This window comes from Suncus etruscus, chromosome 3 (assembly GCF_024139225.1).
Source record: "Suncus etruscus isolate mSunEtr1 chromosome 3, mSunEtr1.pri.cur, whole genome shotgun sequence".
NCBI lineage: Eukaryota > Metazoa > Chordata > Mammalia > Eulipotyphla > Soricidae > Suncus > Suncus etruscus.
This window is the reverse complement of record NC_064850.1, coordinates 87,032,151-87,056,266: the sequence shown is the minus strand read 5'-3', so window position 1 is coordinate 87,056,266 and position 24,116 is coordinate 87,032,151. Positions and strand designations below refer to the sequence as shown.

At 55.3% G+C, this 24,116-nt stretch overlaps 1 protein-coding gene across 2 annotated transcripts; it reads right to left on the bottom strand.

Moving 5' to 3' along the window:
• Nucleotides 1-1,030: 1,030 nt before the first annotated feature.
• CDK18 (cyclin dependent kinase 18) lies at nt 1,031-23,086 on the bottom strand. Of its 2 annotated transcripts, none has more exons than XM_049770962.1 (16): nt 23,002-23,086; nt 8,614-8,762; nt 8,368-8,525; nt 7,568-7,693; nt 6,699-6,755; nt 5,262-5,376; nt 5,079-5,173; nt 4,946-5,008; nt 4,508-4,631; nt 4,302-4,422; nt 3,746-3,843; nt 3,542-3,647; nt 3,416-3,458; nt 2,987-3,077; nt 2,289-2,366; nt 1,031-1,898 (listed from the first exon to the last, which is right to left on the bottom strand). In XM_049770962.1, the coding sequence occupies exons 2-16, from the start codon at nt 8,735-8,737 to the stop codon at nt 1,864-1,866; spliced, it is 1,434 nt and encodes a 477-aa protein (XP_049626919.1). In that variant the 5' UTR covers nt 8,738-8,762; nt 23,002-23,086; the 3' UTR covers nt 1,031-1,863. The 2 variants fall into 2 exon arrangements, with proteins under 2 accessions (XP_049626919.1, XP_049626920.1); XM_049770963.1 differs by having other exon boundaries at nt 8,617-8,762.
• Between the last annotated feature and the right edge of the window lie 1,030 nt (nt 23,087-24,116).

Below are 24,116 nucleotides of genomic sequence, written 5' to 3'. Positions count from 1 at the left end.
ACATCAGCTGATGAGGCAGGAACCATCATAGGAGCTGGTGTTTCCCCCCCCCCCCCATTGTCCCCAACAAATTGGAACTTTGCCAGGCAGCTGTAATTTTCAGCAAGGGACAGGGAACAGATGGTGAAGTGTGGTCGCCTCCAAGGTTTCCCCACCCATGTGGACCTCAAAGGCATCACAGCTGCCCCCCTCCCCCAATTCCTAAAGGGCTTGGCCCTGTGACAGGTGGGGCAGAACAAACCCTGAACAGGTCTCCATGTTCCTTTGGTCTTCTCTGGAGTGGCAAGGCCTACCCAGTGGTGTTTGAAGGTCAGGACCCACCCCACAGCTGAGACAGAAGATGGAAGATGGGCCAGCTCAGACAGACCCGAATACTATTTACTGTCCCAGAGCTTGAATCTCCACTATCGAGTGGGGAGCAAAGAAGCTGCTATGAGCAATGGACTGTGCCGGGGACCCACTAGAGGCAATGGTGTTGAGCCCCAATATTAACACTCTGCCTCCCCAAAACTGCCACCACTAATGAGGAGACCCGAATGGGAGCCCTGAGCAGGGTTCAGGCTGCATATGAGGGCTATGGGGAGAAGAGGGGGTACCGGGGATCCTGACTTGGGAAGTTGTAGAATTCTGCTGGGTAGGGCTGGGTGAGGAGACTGGAAACACAAAAGGAGACATGGTGACCTCAACTGTGCAGCCCAGGAAGTCTGGGAACAGAGCCTTTGGTTGGGAGTACCAGGGTCAACCAGAACCCAGGATGCTTTGAGTTGAAGGCAGTGAGGGTGTGAACCCCAGTCCTGGACAGTATAGCAGCTGAGGGTACCCTAGTGTGGAGGTGGGGCTATCAGAGACACAGAAACCACACACACACACACACACACACACACATACACACATCAGAGACACAGAAACAACACACACACACACACACACACACACAGAGCGCCCCACCACCCCTCAGGCTGGAGAGTGCAGTGGGACTCTATCTTTGGCATCAGCTGTTGAAGTCGGCTTCCCTCACAAGTCTGCTCCATTTGACATGAATTAAATATATTATCTTTGTGCTGAGTCACAGAGTTCACAGTACAGAGGGCGGGGCAGGGTGGGGCGGGGCTTGGACAGAGCCAGGCGTGGACAGGTCAGCCCAGAGGGCAGGGAACATAGGAACAGATGATGCCTAATGGGGGTGGTGAGGGCACCTTCAGGGCCTACTTCCGACCTCCAACTGGCACCCACACCCTTCTGAGTGTGCCCTCTGGGGAGGCCGGTACTGGGAACAGTATGTGTTACCAGGCTGGCTGGCACCAGAGTCAGGTGTCCCTGCCTACCTGGGTACTGCTCCAGGAACCACCCAGGAAAGGGATGCACAAGTAGTATTCCAGGCAGCACCCAGAGAGCAGGCATGCGGGATTTGGGGCAGTGAAGTGGCCTATGCAGCTGGGGTCAGCAGCATATGGGTGTGTGAGGGGACAGGAGCATTACTAGACTCTGCCAGCCTGGGGTCCTGCCCCTCAGTGGGGGTGGCTTTGGCACACAGGTCGGCACCCAGACAAAGTGCTTGTTCTGGGGAGAAGGTGGAGGAAACGTAGCTTCCGGGGCCTGAAGTACTACAGAGTGAGGCAGCTGGGCCCAGCAGGGTATCGTGTCCAGAGGAACACACTCCCTGGGGCCTGAATTCTGTTTGAAGGTCCAATGCTGCATCTGCATCCTCCAAGAAGGTCTGGGGTTTCTTCATGACCCCCAACTCCTCCCAGGGAAGCCACTCCTGCCTGCCCCAGGGCGGGGGGCCACATGCCATGGCCAGCAGGGCGCTCCCCCCTCCTCAGGGGGATGCCCAGAGACTTCTGGGTTTAGTGGGGAGACGACTCAGAAGATGCTCTGTCGTCGGTTCTTCCCACGTCCTGAAGAGATGGAGGAAAGAGGTCAGTGCAGGCCAGGGGTCAGCAGGGTCCTGCCACCTCCCTAGTTCCACTGTACCTCGCCCTCCCTAGTACCTGGTCTCTGGACAAAGGGGCTACTATTGGTGCCATAGCAAGCCAGGATCTGAAATTCACGGAGCCTCCCCCCCCCCTCCCCAAGCAGCCAGAGCTCAGGCTTTCCTGGGGTCCTGCCAGACATGGGGCTCTGGTGATCAGGACTGACAGAAGCCTGGGCAGGAGATAGGAGAGCAACTGTTTGTCTACTATTGGGGGGAGAGGGGCTGAAGGAAAGTGATGTTGGGAGACTCATCTCTGGGCCTTGGGAGAGAAGGAGGGAGGTGTGCTGGTCCCCTAGGAGGACAGTGACCTTACCTGGCTGATGAAAAGCCACACCCCGGTAGCCTGGGTCTTTCTGAAGCTGTACTTCCTTCAGGGAGAAGACAGATGCCGCTGGAAAAGGACAGAAGGCTATGGGAGCCTGCGGGGCTTCCCAAGGCTAGGAACCTCCTGCCAAGGACTGGCTCAGCTCTGAGCCTAACTGTATTCTATTATATAACACATTACATTAATTTTAATTTAATCATTTTATATTAAATATATCATTTTTATTATTTATTTGGGATTTGGGGCTATCCCCAGCAATGTTCAGGGGCTATTTCCAACCCAACTTGGGGAAATCACTGGAACAGAACTGGGGATCAATCCCAGGAATCCCACATAAAGGCTGTGCCTTAGGTTTATTTATTTGGGTTTTGGGCCACACCTGATGACACTCAGGGGTTACTCCTGGGTATATGCTCAGAAATCGTTCCTGGCTCGGGGGACCATCTGGGATACCGGGGGATCGAACCACAGTTCATCCTGGGTCAGCTGCATGCAAGGCAAATGCCCTACCGCTGTGCCACCTCTCTGGCCCTGGGTTTTTAAGCTACTTCCCAGGCCCTTAGAGATCCATACAGGGTGACCCTGAGTTTCGGAGAACCCAAGAGGGTAAATCATTTGCCCCAGGCTGCTCAGGAGAAGCAAGGCCTTGACACTTGGTTGCAGCACCCCCAGTTCCCACCACTCACTGTCCTCCAGCTGGTGCACACGCTCGCCCAGGGATCCGAAGTAGGGGTGGTTCAGGGCCTCCTCTGCTGAGATGCGCCTCTTGGACTCGTACTGAAAGGCACAGATGGGGCCAGAATAAGCACCTCCAGCATGGGGGCTGCTGGACTGGAAGGCAGCTGAAATGAGGGTGGTCTTTACCACAGGACAGGACAGACTACACGGAGCACTGCGTGCAGGAGTAACATAGCATGCCAGTAACAATGCCTGAGTTTCAGAATTCCCTTCCCCTCCTCCCAGCCCCCTCAGCACCTTCTGGTTCCACTCTGCAGCAGAGGAGAGGGAGCACAGGAAAGATCTGCACCATGCTCGGCTCATTTGAATGGGGTTTGAATTTGGAGGATGCCAGGGTACTGGGGCCCAGGGCCCGAGGCGGGGTGGAGGCGGCTCACCAGTAGGAGGCTGGTCAGGAGGCTGATGCCATCAGTGTCCAACCTACAGGAGAAAAGCTTGGGCACCAGCCTGGCCTGAGCCTGGAAGGCTCACAGGCTTGGGGTGTGGCCCTCCCTGGGTGCTACCTGGGAGCGTGGTTGAGGAGCGGCTGTGGAAGGTACTGGGGGAAGCCATAGGCTTGGAACTCCGACAGGGCTGTCACCCCGGGCCAGGTCTCCTCCGTAGGGGTCCCTGGGGAGAAGGCAGCGGTGGGGAGAGCCGGTGAGCCAGGAGTGGCGAGGCCGGCGCGCCTCTGGCGCCCCCTGGTGGCGAGGGGCGGCGGGACTGACCGAGGAGGCGGAAGATGAGGTGCAGCTCTTCCTTGACCGTGGCGCCCGGGAAGAGGGGCCTCCCTGTGGCCATCTCGTAGTGAATGCAGCCCACACCCCTGCAACCAACGGGCAGTGCGGCGGCGTCAGACGGGGGCTCTGCAGGCCTGCTACGGCAGGGGCTAAGCAGCTGGGCTAGGAGGCTCGGACTCACTTTTTGCACCCCATAAGCAGCATCCTTTTAAAAAGTGCTACCAAGCTGGTTCCCAAGAGCATCAGTGCACTATCCAGGGGAGCGCACCCCAGAGGGCTACCCAGACAGTGCTTTACCTTTAACCGTGGTTGCTCCAAATCCCGGCAGTATTTAGTGCACGCAGCTGGTCTCCACCTCGCCCCTTGTCAGCAGAATAGCCTGGGACTTGCTCCCTGTCAGCCTCCCCCCTCAAGGAGTCCCACCTGGAGGGGGTGTTCAGAGCCTCGAAACCCTCCCACCCCCTGTAGTTTTGGCAATCTCCTAACCATGAGCTGCAGGGCAGCAAGGGGTAGTTTGGGGGAGTGGGGCCCTGCTCTCACTCACCACATGTCGATGGGGGTGGAGTACTGTGTGGACCCCAGTAGCACATCTGGGGGCCTGTACCATAATGTCACCACCTCATTGGAGTAGGTCTTCGTGGGCACTGACTTGGCCCGGGCCAGGCCTGGGGAGATATGTGTCTTTGAGTCCTCCCCGCCACCCCTCAAGCCCCTGTACCCCGTGCCCAGGCCCCCACAGCGAAGCCCCACCAAAGTCCGCCAGCTTCAGCTCCCCACGCTCGTTTATGAGCAGATTCTGTGGTTTCAGGTCCCGGTGCAAGATCTTGCGCTGGTGGCAGTAGGCAAGGCCACGGAGAAGCTGGAACATGAAAATCTGGGGGGAGCAGTGGGGAGAAGGGGCACAGTACTGTGGCTGGGACTGAGGGACAGACAATGAGGTTCGGGGAAGGCTCAGACCTCCAGCCCACACACCTGCCCCTCTGTGGCCCTTTACCCCAGGGAACCCCAGGAGTGTTGGGCTAGTGGCTTGAGCCTTCTGACAGGCCTGGGGTGGGGTGAGTTTTCTCCAGTCTGGAGACCTACACTCACCCCTTACCCAAACTGTGCCTTTCCAGCTATTCCCTTGTCCCACGGGGAGGCAGGAAAATGGGGGGAAACTAGTCTGTGTCGGGGCTCGTTCCAGCTCACCTTGACATTGTGCATGCTCATGAGGCTGCCACAGTGGTCCAGGTACTGCTTCAGGTCGCTGTCCTGCAACAGAGCCTGCCTCAGCCGCGGCCCCTCACAGGGTCCCTCCTGCCCTTGGGAGCTGCCAGCGCACCAGGTATTCGAACACCAGGGTGAGGGAGCGCTCGGTGTGCACGAGGTCGTGCAGTGTCACGATGTTGGCGTGCTTCAGCTTCTTCAGCAGAGACACTACAGGGACAGGCTGGGTCAGCAGCCATTCCAGCATGAGGCCGGCCCCACCCACACCCCGGGTTCCAGTCACTGGACTTCTCCCTACCCTCTCGGATGGCAGTGCAAGGGGCCCCCTCCTCATGCTCCAGCCGGATCTCCTTCAGGGCCACGAGGTTCTGGGTCAGTTTGCTGCGCCCCTTGAAGACTGTGGCGTAAGTCCCCTGGAAACAAGAACAGGTAGCCCAGCCCCTCAGGCTCCTCTGTCGGGGGAAGCCTTCAACCCTGCACAACTTCCCTGTCCTGAGATGGGGGTGCCTCAGGCTGCTCCATCCTGCTCCCTGGTAATCCAGGCAAACCTGCCCTAGTGATGAAACATTACAGGGACAGGAGGGAAATGGGTGAAGTTGAGGTTGACTGGTAGCAGTGTAGGGTTTGCAAATGAGCCTTGCAAACATCCTGACTTTCCCTGGAGCCTTCATCACACCACTTTGTAGGCCTTAAACCCAATACAGACACTCATTCATCCTCTGAGTCAAGAGAATTTAGAAAGAGAGGATTTTCCAGGGCACCCTACTTAAGAACACCCTGTGCCCCAGTTCCCTGCCCTTCCCTTCTTTAAGTAATGCTTTGATCAGGGCTTCTAGGGGTTTGCTCTCTGGTCCAGACTGCCTGAAGAAAAGAGCTATAGCAACACTCACACTACCCCCTAGATGGTTGTTTACACAGGGGCTCCCTTCTCCTCTCTGCCAGCCTCTCTCCAGCTCCCAACCACAGACAAATCCTGGTGCTTATAAATTGGTGTTACTGGGCTCAGAGTGATAGCACAGCCTTGTATGTGACCGACTCAGATTTGATCCCTGTCATCCCATATGGTCCCCTGAGCAGTATCTGGAGTGATTCCAGAGTGCAGAGCCAGGAGTAACCCCTGAGCACTGTTAGCTGTGTCCCCACCCCCAAGAGAAAGAAAGAATGAAAGGAAGGAAAGAGGGAAGGAAAGAAGGGAAGAAGGAAGGAAGGAAAAGAAACCAGTGTTTCTGTAAGAAAAAGAAAAAAAAAGAAAAGAATGAAAAGCTAAGAAGAGAAAAAGCAAAGCAAAGAAACCAGCGCTCCTGGGCCAGGGCCAGGGGAGAGCTTGAGGATTGAGCACCTGCTTTGTCAGCAGGATCCCTGGGTTTACCCCACACACACTCCATCCACTACAGGCGAGATTTAAGAAGCAACCAACAGGCATCAGCATTGTGGCCCCAAAACAAAGACCTAGATCTTACTTCAATGCTTTACAAACCCAACACACTGGGCAGACACCGGCATTCCTGCTTGAGACAGAAGAGCGAAGGCACTGGGAGGCCAGAGTTAGTCTAGGGGGGAGGGGGCAGGACCCCAACAAGAAACACCTGAAGAATTGATAGAGCAGGTGCCAGCAAGATCACAGCTGCTCCATCCCCAGGTACTCACCCAAGACTGGGGTTCCTCGAAACTTGCCCAAGGCAGGGTCCTCCCTCCCAGTCAGCCACCCTGTCCGAAGCTGTCATTGGCCTCTTACCTCACCCAGTTTGTCCAGTTTCACGTACGTTTCCAGTTTCCCGAAGCCGATGTCTGACTGGGGGGAGATAGTGGACCCTGAGCTGGAGAATCCAGCAGCTGCACACTCTGTGCCCCCCTTCTTTAGGAGGGAAGGGCATGAGACCCCCCACCCGGGCGGGGGCAACAGAGTGAGAGCAGCCACAAATCCTAAATTTTTGTTTGTTTGTTTATTTTTGGGCCACACCTGTTGACGCACAGGGGTTACTTCTGGCTATGCACTCAGAAATTGCTCCTGGCTTGGGGAATCACATGGGATGCCAGAGGAATCAAACTTCTGTCCTTCCTAAGCTAGCGCTCGCAAGGCAGATGCCTTACCTCTAGCGCCACCTCTCAGGCCCACACAAATCCTAAATTCTGTGACAGAGGGAGTAGGTTTAGGAAACTCTTTTATTTTCTTTTTGTTTTTTGGGTCACACCCGGCAACATACAGGGGTTACTCCTGGCTCCACGCTCAGAAATCGCTCCTGGCAGGCTCAGGGGACCATATGGGATGCTGGGATTCAAACCACCGTCCTTCTGCATGCAAGGCAAACGCTCTACCTTCATGCTATCTCTCCGGCCCCTGGGAAACTCTTAAAAGTTCCTGGTCCCAGCCACCCAGAATGTGCTTCTGTAGAGTGAGCCAAGCTCTGTAAGATCCTCCCAGCAGCTTTGGTCCAGGGGGCTGATGCCAATTCTTCAAGAACTATGGGTCACTGAGGACCAGCTAAAGGACTCAACGTAGCCAGCAGATGGCGCCAGAGGCCCAGGAACCTGCTAGGAAGCTGCTAGCAGCCATAGGTCCTGCCTCCAGAGTAGGCCTCCCACTTTGGGCCCTCAAGAACTCACAAGGGATGCGCGGCGGGACATGCGGCTCAGCGGTTTGGGCAGGTCTGGGCTCTCCAGCTGGAGTTTCTGCAGGAATTCCTGGGGCAGGCGGATGTCCATGGGCAAAGAGAGCCTTTTGCTGACATCCTGCGTGGCCAGGCGAAAAGAGACAGAATTTGCTTCAGGGCAGCTGAGGCTATGGGACCCTCACCTCTCATCCTGGGCCTGGCTTTCCTGGAGAGAGACCCCTGTGAGGCCTGTGGGTGCTTTGAGGGCCAAGGAGGTATTTTTCCCCTTCCTGGGCCACAGGATGGCCACCAGGAGAACGATTCCTGCAGATGCAGCAAACCTCTGGCACTTCTGATGGGTCTGAATGCACAAACATGCTTCATGAGAGCAAGAGTCTCACCCTAGCTCCATACCCAGCTGCCCAAACATGAAGCACATAAGCACATTTCATCTTTTTTTTCTTTTTTTTTGGTTTTTGGGTCACACCCAGCAGTGCTCAGGGGTTATTCCTGGCTCTATGCTCAGAAATCGCTCCTGGCAAGCTTGGGAGATTGGGATTCGATATGGGATGCCAGGATTCAAACCACTGTCCTGCATGTGAGGCAAACACTCTACCTTCTTGCTATCTCTCTGGCCGCAAACTCATTTAATCTTTCCAACAATGACCCATGTCAGTCAAGAAGACTGGTGACAGGGAGAGTAATGAACTCAAAGACCAGGAGCAATAGTACAAGACAGGTTTGGGCCCAGGACTCAGCACTGACACAACTGAGGTTTGAACTCAGGATACCAGGCAGCTCCAGGTGCCTCACCTCCATGGAGAAGCGGCGCTGGCCCTGTAGCCGATATTGCAGGCCGGGGTGCAGCTCCCGAGACACCGAGGCACTGTCTGTGTCTGCGTCTGCATCACTGGGGGAGCCGGCGCTACACTCTGCCTGAGGCTCTCTGCCCAGAGGCCCGAGCTGTAGGTCTGAGAAGGACATCTCCTGAGCTCTCATCCCTGCCCCACAGGCTGGCACAGGGGCAGGAGAAACTTGGAGTAGGCTGGGGGTGCTCACCACCTTGGCGCAGGCTGTGTAGCTGGTTGAACTGTTCTGTGAACTCGGCCAAGGACTCTTCAATGGTCTCTGTGCGTGGCACTGACAGGGAGAAGCGGCGTTTGAAGTTCTTCATCTTGTTCATGGTCTGCTGGGCCAGGCAGCTGGACCTGAGGCAGATCAGAGAAGGCAGGGATGGTGGGGAGAGGGGAGGAACCCTAAGCAGCTTATTTACCTCTATGCCCTGCAAGGGTGGTAACTGGAGCAGCTGCCCCAGGGCAGATCCCAAACTATCTCTCCCTGCAAACCTTTGTCAGAGTCCCCAGGCCTAGGGAGACTAATGCTCTAGACAAATACCCGTGGACCATCACCTGCCTGGCACTTGGAACCACCCACTCTGGACCATTCTCCCATCCTCAGGACCCATCACCAGCCCCTGGGACCCATCTCCCATCCTTAGGACCCATCATCCACCCAGGACCCATCACCTAACCCCAGGACTCATCACCCACTCCAAGACCCATCATCCATTTGGTACCCATCATGCCCCTCCAGGACCCATCACCCACCCCCCACCCCTGGAACCCATCATCCACCCTGGGATCTATAATCCACTCCTAGGACCCATCATCCACCCCCAGAATCCATCACTTGCCCCTGAGACCCATCATCTGCCCTTCGTATCCATTAACCACTCCCAGGACCCATCATCTGCCCTTCGTATCCATTATCCACTCCCAGGACCCATCATCTGTCCCAGAACCTAAGATTCATCATTTGCCCTGGGACCCATCATCCTGGAGGTTTTCTAGGGGCACCTTGAAAACCTTGTGATGCCACAAAGATATTCCAGAGAGGCACAAAGCAAGGCTGGTCCATGGCAAGAGCTGGACCTGCTGCTGGCTTTCAGAAGAATGGGAGAAGAGGGAAGGAAAGAGGAGACATGTACTTTGAATTGACTCCCCCACTATACTTTCTCCATCTGGAACATGGAGGTCAGGGCAGATCTTAGACTGAGTTTGCTGAGACCCAAGGTATCCCAGGGAGGGGTCTGGTCCCCTACATGAGTGTTCCTTACGAGAACACAGCAGATCAGGCTGATGGCCCACCCCCTCTGCTAAACCTCGGAAGCCCCTCTTCAGCCAGAAGGGACCCTTCCTGCATCCCCCACAGCCAGCACCCTTCCCAACATTTTTGCTCTTGGAAGTGGCCTGGGTAGACTCCGCCATCTCCCGCCCTCCCCGCCTTGTCTGGTTTCATAAGCCTTAGTCTGGCCACCCCCTCATCTTGCTGTGCCCACACCTCCCTCGGCGGCAGGGGTGCTGGCACCAGATGCTTCGCAAGAAGCCATAGGGCTCCCCACACCCTCTCCCAGCTTATACCTACGCACTGGGCACATCCTTTCTGCTAGGATGCTCCCAGCCCGGTCCCTGGCCAGAACCCAGTTGCCAAGGCAACCAGGCTCCTCCAGAATCCTGGCTGAAGGGATTATGGGTCAGTAACATGTCTGCTTTGTGAATGATCACATCGTTGGTACTCTCCAGCCTGAGGGTCCTTCTCCTACACCTCGGGGCTCCTGACCACCCCCTCAGTGCAGCTGTCTGCTCAGGCATGCCAGGCCATTCCCACACACAAGCAGATGCTGATGCTTACTCAGGGCCATTCCGGCCCCCAGAATCAAAGACACCCCCAAGGAGCACCCACCAGGCTCTGCTGCAGCTGCCTTGGCAAAGCAGCAGCCACAGCTTCTCACGCTTCATACTTGATCCTGTGCTCCTGCCCACCCCACTGACGCCTTGGTGCCAATGCTGGTGTCACCACCATGGCAGGCCCACCACGACCATACCTCCAGAGATACCCACACCAGGAACAACTCGATTCCCAGCCCCCACAGGCAGGCCCTAGCCCCAGGCCCTGCTGGTGCAGGTATGGTGTGAATCTGGCCTGCTGTGCCGCCCTCAGCATCCTCAGGGTCCTGGTCAAAGGGTGTGCAAGTGAGGACTCAGAAGAGAGGAAGGACATGCCTGAGCTGCCCAAGGCGGGCCATGGGGTCCATCAAGGGACCAGCAGGCCCCATGCAGCATCAGCTACTCTGGAGGTTCCAGGGTGGCACCCAGGGTTTGGCTCTATACTAGGTACTATAAATCCAGGTCCCTGGTCTTGAGGTGAAAGAGCTCAGTAACAAACTCCTGGAAGGAGTCCCCAGTTTCTCAAACACAAACCTAGCCCCTGACCCTGGTTCAGAGAGGAGCAAGAAGTCACCCTGGGGAATAGGGGAGGGTGGCCAGGAATCAGAGGGAGGAGACCAGCTGACTGCAATAAGAATGTGGGGTTGAGACATGCAGAGAGATGGGGACCAGCTGCTCTCACCACCCCCCAGAAGGGGCCATGAGGAAGCAACTGTCATGAAGCAGGGGACAAAGGTCAGAGGCAGGAGGGATGCCCTGGCGGGCACAGGGCGTCAGGCCAGGGGGTGGTGAGTAGAGCTGCGAGTGGACGTGTCTCTGTGGGCACAATTAGGGTATTGACCCCAGCGCTTGGGTGTGACAGAGTGGCCAAGCAGTCAATAGTCTGCTGTTCCCTGGTCCTAGAGACAAGACGCCTCTGTCACTTTTCCCTGGGGGGACTAGTGACTCCAACTGGGGGGTCAGGAGAGGGCAGGAAAAGGCCAGGCACCTTGGTGCCATCTGTCCCTCACGCCATGGGGGGGACAGAGGCCTCAGTGTGACCCGGCATGATGCCAGCCCAGGGCCAGCCATAGTGTAGCCTTTGTCCCGGGCTGAGGAGACATCTGGGGCTGTCCCCAAGCCACTGGTGCTGGAGGGGAGGGACATGGGCATCCTGGGAAGGTGGCACCCTGGAGGGGGCTGAGGCACTGGGCAGAGAGCTCTCGGGAGCTGCAGGTGCAAGCAGGCTGCCTCCCAGGCAGGCCCTCTGTCCTGAGAACCCTCGACTTCCTTCACTTCACTTCCTCCTGGGCACCGGCCTACCAGCCACAACATCCTGTCTGTGCCAGGGAATCATGGAGGAAGGGGACACAGGTCTAGAAGAAGCATTGCCCAGAGGCCATTGTATCCCAAGAAAGATGCTCACACAGTCAGAATGTTGACACGCAGACATGGGGGCTGCTGAGCAAGCCGCTGGCTCTGGGTAGGACCTCTCCAGAAAACTATAGCCTTGACAGCTCCCTTCATACCTCACAAGCTCTCTTACTGCCAGGGCTCTGAGGCCCGCCTCTCCATCCCACTCTGAATTTCCAGTCAGATAAACCCAGGTGCTTTTTTTTTTTTTTTTTTTGGTTTTTGGGCCACACCCGGCGGTGCTCAGGGGTTACTCCTGGCTGTCTGCTCAGAAATAGCTCCTGGCAGGCACGGGGGACCATATGGGACACCGGGATTCGAACCAACCACCTTTGGTTCTGGATCGGCTGCTTGCAAGGCAAACACCGCTGTGCTATCTCTCCGGGCCCCCCAGGTGCTTTCTTCTTCTTCTTCTTTTTTTTTTTTTGGTCTGTTTGTTTTGGCCCACACCTAGTGGTTTTCAGGAGTTACTCTTGGCTCTTCGCTCAGAAATCACTCCAGGCAAGCTCGGGCAACCATATGGGATGCCAGGGATTGAATCCCAGGTCGGCCACGTGCAAGACAAACACCCTATTTGCTGTGCTAAAAAAAAAAAAAAAAAAAAAAAACAGGTACAGACTGTGCGGCCACCAGAGCCAGCATCCCTCAGACTTTCATTAATTACACATGCAACAACACTGTGTACCAGGCTCTGCTGCTAGTGGGAAAGCTCCTGTGAGTCTCTCTACACCAAGTCTTACCCTGTGGAAGTTGGATTCTAATTGGGGGCAGGATGGGCACAGACAAGTAAGAAATATCCAATCTGGAAGGCGGACTTAGCAAAATGGAGAAAATGAAAGTAGGAAAGAAATAAAGGGGTCCGGTGTCAAACAGGCAGTGATGAAAGCCTCCCCAAGTGACAGCTCAGGGAAAACTTCCAAGTAGGCAAAGGTGAGGGAATAATTATGCAGAATCTGGGGAAGCTGGTCCACAACACAGGACAACAGGTGCAAAGGTCCTGGGACAGAGGAAGCTGATAATGCTATAGGAACTGGTGAGGCTGGAGAGGAGCCCCAGGGAAACTTGGAGCTCCAGGGCTGTAGGAGCAGATGACTATGTACATGCTTACCAGGCACCCACTGGAAGGGTCAAAATAAGAGCAGAGGCTGGTGGGCAGTCTCCTGTGTAAGAGGCCAGGGAGGACATGAGAACATGGGCAAGAGTGGGGGCCACTGCCGTTCTGGGGCTCAGGTCTCTGCTGAAGGTGGAGAACAGGATTCGCAACAGCTATTTTGTGGGAGGTGTGAGTCTGCCAGCTCCATGAATAGGAAGGACATGAAGGATAGTGGTGCTGGTACCGTAATGTCTCCTGTCTTCTCTCCAGCTCCAGGTAAAAGTATCACAAAGTAACCCCCATCCCCCATGGCTTGGAGGGATGAGAGAGGAGTGGGCACAGGGTCCTTGCTGCCCTGTTCTCTCCTCGGAGAACAGCTCACTGGGAGAAACCAGGAAGCACAGACTGGTCCACAGGATGACCTAATGCCTTAGGACTGGACCTGAGTTTGATTAGAGATTGACAAATGACCAATCAGGACAAAGACCCATAACTGATTAAAGACCAACTGGGAGAATGACCCATAACTGACCAATGACCAACCAGGAGGCTGACCCATGATGGACCAATGACAGACCAAGAGAATTACTTATGACTGACCAACAACTAATCAGGATACTGACCCATGACTGACCAATGACCAACTGGGAAACTGACCTATGACACACCAATGACAGACTGGGAGAATGATCTATGACTAACCACTGACCAACCTAGAGACCGATCCATGACAGACCAATGACAGACTGGGAGAATGACCCATGACCAATGACCAACAAGGAGATTGATCCATGATCAATCAATCAATCCATCCAGTGGCTAACTGGGAGACTGACCAGGAGGCTAACCTATGGCTGACCAATGACACACCAGGAGACTGACCCATGACCAAGCAGGAGATGGATGCCTCAAAGAGGGGCTGACCCATGTCACCCTTCCCCATCTGAGTGCACACTGGTGTCTCTGGGGCAGGGTGCACCTCACATCTCGGCCCCTAAGAGTCTGGCCTGACAACCCTCTCAGCCACCCCTGAAAATGGCCCCTTAGCCTTCCTCTCAGCTCAGCCTCTGCCATCCTGACACCAGCTTCAGGCTCAGCTCCAGGCCACCACCACCCACCCCACCCCCCTCTCCAGCAGCATAGAGGGTCTCTGATCCCTGCCAATACCAAGCAAGTACTGGTGTCACATAACCTCGGTGAGGTCATTTCTGTGCCCAGGCCCTAGCATGGTGAGCACCGGCTGTGCCAGGCACTGGAGACCTTGTCTCAGTCTGTCTTCCTCTCTCCTCCCCTTCTTTCCCTTTTTTCCCTCCTCCCCAGCCACCTCAGCCTTGCACTTCTGAAGCCCAGGGCTGAGTCTCAGGCCCAGCACTGAGAGGCTTCCTGAAGTCATACTGCTCATCACCTGCCCTGATCTGGCCCTGGCAGGATGCCTTGGGGTGGATTTGCAAAGAATGAGCAGGGCTGGAAGCAGGCCCAGCATGCATGAGTTCAGAGTCCATTCTTGGCACAGTGGTCTAGAGCACTGTCAATGAGACCCAGCAACACTAAGGCCCAAGCATCCACCTGCACATCTGGTGAGCCCCTTCCTGGGAACACTCTCACCACCCCCACCCTCAACTACCCACCCACACCCACCCACACAAAGGTGGGGTCACAGCTGAGCAAGTGCAGACGTCATGACCGGCCTCCCGAGAGCCTATAGATACCATCTCTTCCTCCATCCTCTGACCGTGCCCTGCAGCTGGAGTTCAGGCCACCCTGGCCGACAATCCTCCAGAGTTCAGGAAGCTGCCGCCCTGCGGCTAAGGTGGCAGGAGAAATCCAGGACCCTTGGCCAGACCCTGCCCCAGCCCAGTTCCGGCTTTGGGAACAGGCGCCTTCTGGGTGGCCAGACTGAGAGGGCCAGAGTCGCCATAGTCCCCCTGGCAGGTCCAGACACAGGGATGAAGCTCAGAGAAAATCCCTCCAAGCTGCTGCTGGAATGCAGGAAATAAGAGGCCTTTCAGGGCTAGCTGGAACGAAGAGGTACCAAGGCCAGTCAGCAGGCCAGTATGAGGGCACAGGGCTGCTCTGGTTGGACAAAGGCAACTCTGGCACAGAGTGCCCTGCCTGACAGAAGCATGTGAGCGAGGCACCCACTGTCTGGCCTGCCTTCTAATCCTCTGCACAGTGCCAAGGAGAAGCCCCTTTCTTCCTGCAACTCACATGCTCCCCCAGGAGATCACCCTCTCCTCCTGTTTTAGGGATGTATGGGCTGTTCCCAAGCTGCACCATAGCTCTCTTTGCACATGCTGTTCATTTGTCCCAGGGGCCCCGGTGTCTCTTCTTTGCTGTGATGTCTAGGACCAGGAGTACAGGGATGCTATAGGGGTGAATGGCGTGCCCTAGGCCCCACCAGGAGGGACTCCTGAGCAGAACCAGGGGTAAGCCCCAGCACTGCCAGGTATGGCCTCAACCCCTCCCCTAGCCTCAAATAAGTTTAAGAAGAAAAAAAAAAAAGAGACCAAGCAGATGTCCCTGCCAGCAGGGCACCCTCCATGGTCATGAACCAAGGGAATGAAATGACCACCACTGTCCTCAACTATAGACCCATGAGCTTAGGTCACTTGAAAGCAAAGCCTTTGGTCACTGCCTGACCTAATGAAGTATCTCTGAGCAGGCCAGGACCCTGTTTCTCCTTTTCTCCCATCAGGATGTATGAAACTCAAGGGTATCTAGTCCTATTCTCTGGCCCTCCATGGGACCAGGACACAGGGCCGGAGGGCCTAGCAGTGCAACAAAGGTTGCACTGAGCTGCCATGTCTACTTGGATGCAGCTGCTTCAGGTGACCTCTGCCCTTCAGCACCTGGTCACTTCTAGTGCACTGGAGCCACTTCTACTGCATGTCCTATGTGCCAGTTCACAGCATCCTGCCCCTGCAATAGGGCTGCCCACTGGCTAGGTAGTGCAGAGTTCCGACCTCCAGACTAGTTTAGACTGCCAGCAGTCCTCTGGTTGCAGCCTGATACAATCCCCAACTTGCTCTCTCTCAGAGCTCAGCTGAGGTCTGCAGAGGCTGCTGGATTGGCAGGAGGCACCAGTAAGGGCTGGTCAGTCCCGGTGATGCTTCCATCTGAACAGGCATCCATCTGGGGCCTGTGGTAGTGGGCCTGTGTGACACTGGCAGAAGCCCAACTCAAGGCAGACTTCCCACTTCTATCCCTCAGCATGGCCCCACATGAGCACTGGCTACAGCCGTATCCTATCAGCTTGGCCCCACATGGGTCCTTCTCACCTTCCTCTGCTACTCCTTTTGGCTCCCTAAGGCTCCAGGCACATAGATCATCTTGTGGTATTTTCTTTTTGACCTTGTTTTGGAGATCCAGCTAAAGCTGATCTGCAGGCTCCGGGGCAGCTCTGGATTCCTCATGGGGAAGACGAGAGAGGCAGCTCTCAGTCAGCTCTGGGCCTGGCTGTGTAGAATGGGCCAGCTCAGAGCAAAAGCAAGAGAGAACCTCGTCTCTCCCAAGCAGCACAGACCCGGTGCCTCCAGGGGCAGCTCAGCCTTACTGGCACCAGCACACACATGGCCAGGCACCTTGACTCCACTCAGAGTCACCCTCCACCAGCCTCTGGTGTGGGATGTCAGAGACATCTCCAGGTCTCCTTCAGGCCACCAGGGAGGGTCCCCAGTACCAATATCATGTTCCTATTTCTGCCCCACCCATATTCTGTGAGACACCTCCCCCAGCCGAGGGCAAGCCTCATACTCAGCCTGGACCCCCTCTGGTCCTTTTTTGCTCTGGCTTTGTTCAACCTCTTGAGGCCAGTCTGTGGTGGCCTGAGCTCATCTCCTCTGCTACTCTCTGAAGCCATCCTAGGTCCCGGCCCAATCTTCCCTCCCTCACAGTTCCCTGCCTGGCCTGCATGTCAGCACCCCAGAATTGGCCTCTACCTGGGTAAGCTCATGCCCTCTCACCCCAGGTGGAAACCACTGCCCCAAACTGATGGCTTGGGCCCTGCTGCTTCTCACACACAGATCCTAAATGGCTCCAAGGCCCTAGGTATTAGATATCTCCTCAGTTATGACATTCAGGAGTCAGCACATGACCTGAGTGTTTGTCTCCTGGCTGGTTTTATTTCCTCTTTAGTTTTAAGGCTACAACGAGCGGTGTTTGGGAGCCACACCTGGCTGTGCTCAGGGTCACTCTGAGTAGAATTCATGGAACCATGAGGTGCTAGGGGTCAAATACAGGATTCCCGTATCAAAGCACATACTTAGGCCCTCTAAATTCCCTCAACCCTGGCTCTGCATGAGGGTGGATGGGTGGGGGCAAGGATATAGTGAGTCTCAAAAGCATATAAAGCATGTGCTCTAACACTGATCCACACACAGGGGTGCATTTTTACGAAGTGGGCAGAGGGGTACAATTTGTAAAAACAATGTGAGCTAGATCTACAAGTGTCACATAGACACATCTGAATACAAACGCGAAAGACATAAATTCTAGTGCCAACAATAGTCCTTTCTGGGTAACAGAATTGTGGGTGACACACTTTTTTCTTTTTTTGCTGTTTGCATAGTCTATTTCTTCCATAATGAACATTCATTGCTTATATTAAAAAAAAAGTAATACTTATTTTTAAATGGTAGGAAAGTATTTTTAGATTAAGATGCCAGAATCACTTGTGCAAGGCCTTGGGAAAACTATAATCATTTCGAATAGGAGTCAGCAAACATTTTCTGTAAAAGGCCTTTACAGCGGGGGAGGGGTGCCTCCCGTGCCCATGCTTTAACCTCGTGACACTTGCCCGGAAGGAACAAGAGGTGAGTAAGATGTGCACGTCCTAGTCACCAGGACACTCCCCATTTCAATCCCTCATCATTTTCAAGTGTCACAAAACACTGTTTTTCTCTAGATTTCTCCACAGCTCGCTCTGGGAGCCCTGCTTCCCCAGGCCAGTGTCATATGGAGTTTGAATCAAATTCTTTCTCCTTTGTAGGGGGTTGGTTTTCTTCTCTTATCTGCCAAGGGGAAGCCTTTCCAAGTTTCCTTGCCCATTAAGGAAGTCCCTAGGCTCCAGAATGGGAAGACAGAAGGTGGGATCCAATCTGGGATGGCAAGTAGTTCAGAATGGCCAGTGGGGCTAGTGCAGTTAGCACCATAAACCAGCCATGGACGAAGCTTTGGAGATGCCCCTTAATACCTGGGGGGGGGGGGGCGGGTTTGGAAGACACACACTGGAAGTCCTTGGGGGCTGCCCTAGCTTGTTCAGGGACAGGGTGTGACAGGGATTGAGCCCTAACTTCTATAAGCAGAGTTGCATTCAGGGCCCCCTGAGCCATCCTGCCACTTCTTGCTCCATCCTTTCCCAAGAGAGAAGAGAAGACATCAGAAGGACAGACCTGCCCTAGGCTGAGCATAGCTGAGCTTTGGGCCCTTTCTGTTCCCCAGAACAGGGGGTGGGGGGGGGCATTGCCACAACACAACTGGAGGCATCCAGGAAGTCAGCCACCCACCCAGGGGCTGTCTTGACAAGGAAAGAGAAGGTCCAGCGTCAACCCACAGAGTGGCACCAGGCCCAGTCACAGCAGGGGGTAGTGCCAGCTGGGCTCTGTGCCCAGCACAAAGAAGGGCCACAGGCCCTTGGTGCAGGAAGATGTGCTGACCCGGGCCCTGCACCGCGCAGCCTGCTGGGCCATCTCCCTAGCCCTGACCGTCCTGCAGTGCTCATGTCATGAATGATTCTTCCTGCCACCCACATTATTCCAAGTCCCCTGGGAATAAAAAAGGGAGTCCTTTCATATCCCATCACCCCACAAAGGGGCTCCCTGTGGGACCCCAACAGAGAAAAGGGAGTTTTCTAGGAAAGCCAGTCCAGCACTTTGTCATAATTTGCAGTGATGTCATGTTGTGGCAGAAGATGACATCCTGGAGAGAGCACAGGGAGGGAAGAATGTCTGCCTCCCTATCCAGTATCCACAGGTCACTGTGCCACCAGCCTCTGTTGTCACACAGGCAAGGCCAACATTGTTGGATAGAGGACATAACCTCACCTGAGTCCTTACAGTTGGGACAGAGCAATACAACCTCACCCAGGTCTGTGACTGCTGCTGGAGGTACGGGGTCAGACCACATGCAAAGCAGTCCCAGTCTCCCTGAGCATCTCTCCCATCAACTCTCTCCCACATCTGACAATCTCCCCATCTCAACGTTTCCCCCCTCTGAGCATCTCCCCCATCTGAGCCTCTCATTTGACCATCTCCTCATCTAGCGTCAGCCCATCTGACTATCTCCCCTGTTGTCAGTGTCTCCCCAAGCCTTGTTGCCACAGGAGCCAGGACCATCACTCATGTCCTCTTCTGAATGTGAATGTGGATCTGGTGGGCCAACTGCTTGCTGACCGGTGGAGTGTGGAGGGACTCAGGTGACAGCCAGAGCTTAGGAAAGAAGGTTTCAGTTTGCAGGCATCCCTCACCCCTGCCTCTTCCTAGGGGCAGATGGGCCCTTCTCAGGCAGCCCTCTGGTCCCTCCAGCACCCTTCTCCCATTACCACCCCCAGCTCCAGTGGGCCCAGCAGTTCCCTCAGAGTGGGGTATGTATGTTATGGGTGTGGGGCACACTTGGGTAGGAGCACCAAAAGGCCCACTTAGCTGCTGCCAGAAAGGTGATGGCAAACACCTGGGTAAGAGAGAAAGGGTCACAGTGACGGCACGAGGCTGGGGCAGAAATGTCCCTAAAGGGGCAAAGCCAGTCAGGGAGTCTGGCTTTCTGACAACATAGCAGAATGGACAACAACCACACATAGAACACACAAACAGCACACACAACACACACAGTATCTGCAGCATATGCAACACACAGAACACACACACATAGAGTCCACAGAGCACAAAGTACACACAGTAATATGGCACACAGCAACACACTACAGAGTACAGACAGTAACAGAACATAGTTTACACAGCACACTGCACATACAGCATACATGTTACAGGCAGCAATACAGCACACAGAGTATGCACAGAGAACAGATAGTGCATACAGTACTCACAACACACAAGCATGGGTAGTATGTATAGCACACAATCATACACAGCGATATAGTTCACATAGCACGCATGAGCACACACTATATACAAACAACATCACAGTATATGCACAGTACACATGGACACATAGTACACAGCACACACTATAACACACTATATGCACAGTATACACAGCAGATACAGACACATAGCACATGCAGCACATATAGCACACTCAATATGCATAGCACACAAGGACATAGAGTGCACATAGTACACGTAGGACACACTATATACACAGTACATGCAGTATATGTATATTACAAATAGACACATAGGACGCAGCACACATCACATAGAACATACAGTACTCAATACACATAGGACACATAGGACACACAGCACATTCATAGACACATACATACACACAGCATGTATAGCACACATTTACACACAGCACACACAGTACATACAGGAACATAGTATACAGAGTATTGCATAGTACGCACAGCACATAGCACACAACATAGTACAAACAACACACTCAGTACACAGAGTATACACAGCATGTACAGCACATAAATACACACAGCACAGAGTACACACAGTATATGCACGCGCACGGGACACACAACAACACTATATATACAGTACATACAGCATATGCACATTACATATAGGACACACAACATATATTGCACAGCACATGAAGGACACATACAGCACACTCAGTATACAAAGTATACACAGTACACACAGGGGTCAGAGAGATAGCATGGAGGTAAAGGCTTTGCCTTTCATGCAGAAGGTCATTGGTTCGAATCCTGGCATCCCATATGGTCCCCCGAGCCTGCCAGGAGGGATTTCTGAGCGTGGAGCCAGGAGGAACCCCTGAGCGCTGCAGGGTGTGACCCAAAAACAAACACAGTACACACAGGATGCACAGCAATACTAAATACATAGCATACACAGGACATACAGTACACACTATATACACAATACACATAGTACATCACAACACTGAGCAGTACAGTACACACAACATAGTACACATAGTCTATACAAGCACACATGATAAACATAGTATATCACACACAGCACACACTGAAGTACATAAACACATTCAGCACACAGTACACACAACATCCACAGCACACAGTACAACACACAGCACCACATATACAGAATACAACATAGCACAGCACACACACAATACTCAATGCTCAGATTCTGCTTGGTATCCCCCTGGACTTCCCCTTTTTCTTATACAGAACTCTGGGTCTGGCTCAGGTTGGGCTGATTCGAAAAGCCAACCGGGATGTCAGCTCCAGAGCCAGGCAAGAAGCACTCACCAGCCAACTCCCATCCGGGTGATAAACACCTGCCATTACTGAGCATCTGCTCTGTGCCAGGCAGTGGCATCATTTCATCTGGTTCTTCTGTCTATGTTCCCATCTCACAGATGAGGAAACAGGCTAGGATCCCTGGGGAGAGTTGACTTCCAGAGCTAATGTGGGCTGGGCTGGACTCCAATAGTCAGTTAGAGAAGGAAAGACTCAGAGGGTCCAGAACAGGGTGACCCCAGAAAGATAAACATGGTTGGAGCAGGTGCTGGAAGGCACAGCCCTCCAAGACTTGCATGGAGGGCCATGCTATGCTGGTAGAACACCAGGGTACCTCTGTGGAAAAACTCAGCTCAGCACCCTGAGACCGGGGGTGGGGGTAGGACCTCCAGTCAGGGCAGGCCAGGAAGGCACAGCCAGGAACCTACTCATTCCACAGCCCAGGTGCTGGGAACTGGACAAGAGCAGCAACCTGGCTGTGCCTGGCATAGGACAAACAGGAGCGTCCCTCATAGCAACCTCTCCTGTTACCTAGGGGGAAAGGCCTTACTAGCTGAGGTGCCAGAGCCAGAGGGAAGTGTAGGGTACCCCTCTGAGCAACTTTTGGGAAGTTGGTCTCTGCAAAACCTGTTTAGTGAAGATCTAACATCAACTTGCTACCGCTAGGAAGTGCCTGTGCAGAAGCCCCAATGAATTGCTTTGGAGTGCTCAAAGCACTGGCTGGAAAGCACAAGACATTGGGGAAGATGAGGGTTCCTGGCGGTGGGCTGTGAGCAGCCTGCAGGATGGGACCAGGTGGTAGGGCTCTTGGGCTCAAGAGGCAGCAAAGAGGGGTCTGTCAGGATAACCCCAGGGAGGATCTTCGGGGTGGCAAGGTGGTCGGTCACTGGCAATTACCTCTCCTACACGCCTGAGGAGGGGATGACAGCCAGGACCCGGATGGCTGGCCGCACAGTCCCACGGAGGGCCAGACACGCTGGCCCTCCCAACGTTCAGTTCATTGCAACTGCCTACCAAAATCCAGGGTTTCTAGAAAATTCCGTTCTTCCAGACTTGTCTCCAGAAATGTAGAGACCTGCAGGCCTGGGGAGGGCCACCAAAAAACGTCAAATGTCACAAGGTGCTGACACAGAATGGACTAGAGTGGTAGCCATGAGTCATGGGGCCAGGCCACAGGGAACTATGTAGGGCCCAGCTGAGGGGGGGACTGGAGGCTGCCCAGTCCAGAGGAGGCTTCGTCCCTTCTCAGCCCAGCTGGCCGCCTTCTGCTGACAGCGTGTGTGTGTGTGTGTGTGTGTGTGTGTGTGTGTGTGTGTGTGTGTGTGTGTGTGTTAGGCCACAACCACAGTGGCTAGGAGGGGAGTGACACCCGCACAGGGGGGAGAGACCCACAGACCCACGCAATGTTAATGTTGGGCTCAGTGGCCACCAGCACAGCGCGCGCAGGAACCTGCGCGTTCCTCCGGGCCCCCGACCTGACCAGCTGCTCTGGAAAGTTCACCAAAGCCCCCAAAGCCCTTTCAGGAGGCCCGTGGCCCCCGACGCCGGGTTCTGCCGGCACCCACAAGCCAGATCCTTGCCCTTCCCAAAAGGCAGGCGCTTCCAGCACAGCCGCTCGGCAACTGCGTGGAAAACTTCCCGAGGACCAGCCAGACCCGACCGAGCCCGCGCCCGGGTCAAAGGGAGACTCAAGGGGACGGCTGGGGGGCTCCGAGAAGGTGCCCCGGGCCTCCCTGCGAAGCACCTGGCCCCGGGGAGGGGCCGACCCGGGGCATCCCCCACCTGGACGACGAGCGCGCACGCCCCCGCGAGGTCGGGGCCCCCCCAGCCTCTGGCCGGGAGAAAGCAGAACTGCGCCTTTAAGAGCGCCTGCTTACCTTTGCTCCGCTTCCCCGCGGCGCGATGGCCTCGGCGGGCACCGACCTCCCCCGGCGGCGGCCGCGCCGTCCCCAGCCGGCCCGACCCGGCGCGTGGCCCGCGGGACTCCCCGTGCGCGTGCGGGGGGCCCGCGGCGGCCTCTCCCCTCTCCCGCCCCAGACAGCCGGCCGTGTGCACGGCGTGGCGCGCGCTGCGCTCGGCCCGGGGGGTCCCTGCCCGGGCTGGAGGCTGCTTCGCCAGCCTCGCAAAGGTGAGCGGCTCCCAGGACAGCTGCCACCCAACCGGGCGCTGGAGGAGGTGGAGGGAGGGGTGAGGAAGGTGGGAAGAAGAGGGAGGGGAGGAGGAGGGGGAGGAGGAGAAGGAGGAGGGGGAGGAGGAGGAGGAGGGGACTAGCCCGGCCCCCGTCGGAGTTTTCACATGGACACGCCGACTCCTCCCTGTCCCTGCCGCCCTGCCCACCGCCGCTGCCAATCCCCGGGGCTCCTTCGGCCTGGGTGCCCACCTCTTTCTCTCACTCGGGAACAGGGACCCAGCGCTGCTTCCTGTTTCGTTCTTGTCCTGGCCTCTGCCAGTCCTCCCGAGCTGCCCCTGAGAGCTCGGGTTGGGGTCGGGCCCCTTCCCATTGCAGCACCCCAGCCTTGGCGCTAGATATCAGCAGTGGAGATTCCAAGAGAATGCCTCTCTCTTGTCTGTCTCTGCCTCTCTGTCTCACGACTATGCAAACCTGGTTTCCTTCCCTGGCACCCAGGAGCTATTGCCCAGACAGGACCTGCAGTCATTTCCCCTTCCCTGTTCCTGCTGCACTGGCCCTAGGGACTAAGGGCGCCCACCTGCTGCATCCCCCACCTCCACTTTGTGCCCTGATTTGGTTTGTCCTCTGAAATAAGTATCAAGTCAGTGACACCCACCATTCAGTTTGACTTCAGGTGCAGGCCTAATGGCCCCACCTGGACCCCTCCCAGCCCAGATTCCTCCCCAGAAATCTGTGCCTCTTGTCTACTGGGCTTCTGTCTAGGGAGGTCTTTGTCCTCTGTCCTGCCTGTGGGTGTGGCCTCTCTGTTTGGGCTCCCTTAGAGGGGTATCTCTGGAAGGGAGTGGTTCCCAGATCACTGTG

Bases quoted from the DNA above. Each gene is read 5' to 3' on its own strand.
- CDK18 (XM_049770962.1), bottom strand. From the start codon at position 8,737: ATGAACAAGATGAAGAACTTCAAACGCCGCTTCTCCCTGTCAGTGCCA. The intron at 7,694-8,367 runs GTGAGGCACCTG...CTGGCCACGCAG, and splicing joins AGCGCCGCTTCTCCATGGAG to GATGTCAGCAAAAGGCTCTC. The intron at 3,459-3,541 runs GTAGCACCCAGG...TTTCTCCTGTAG, and splicing joins CTCCTCAACCACGCTCCCAG to GTTGGACACTGATGGCATCA.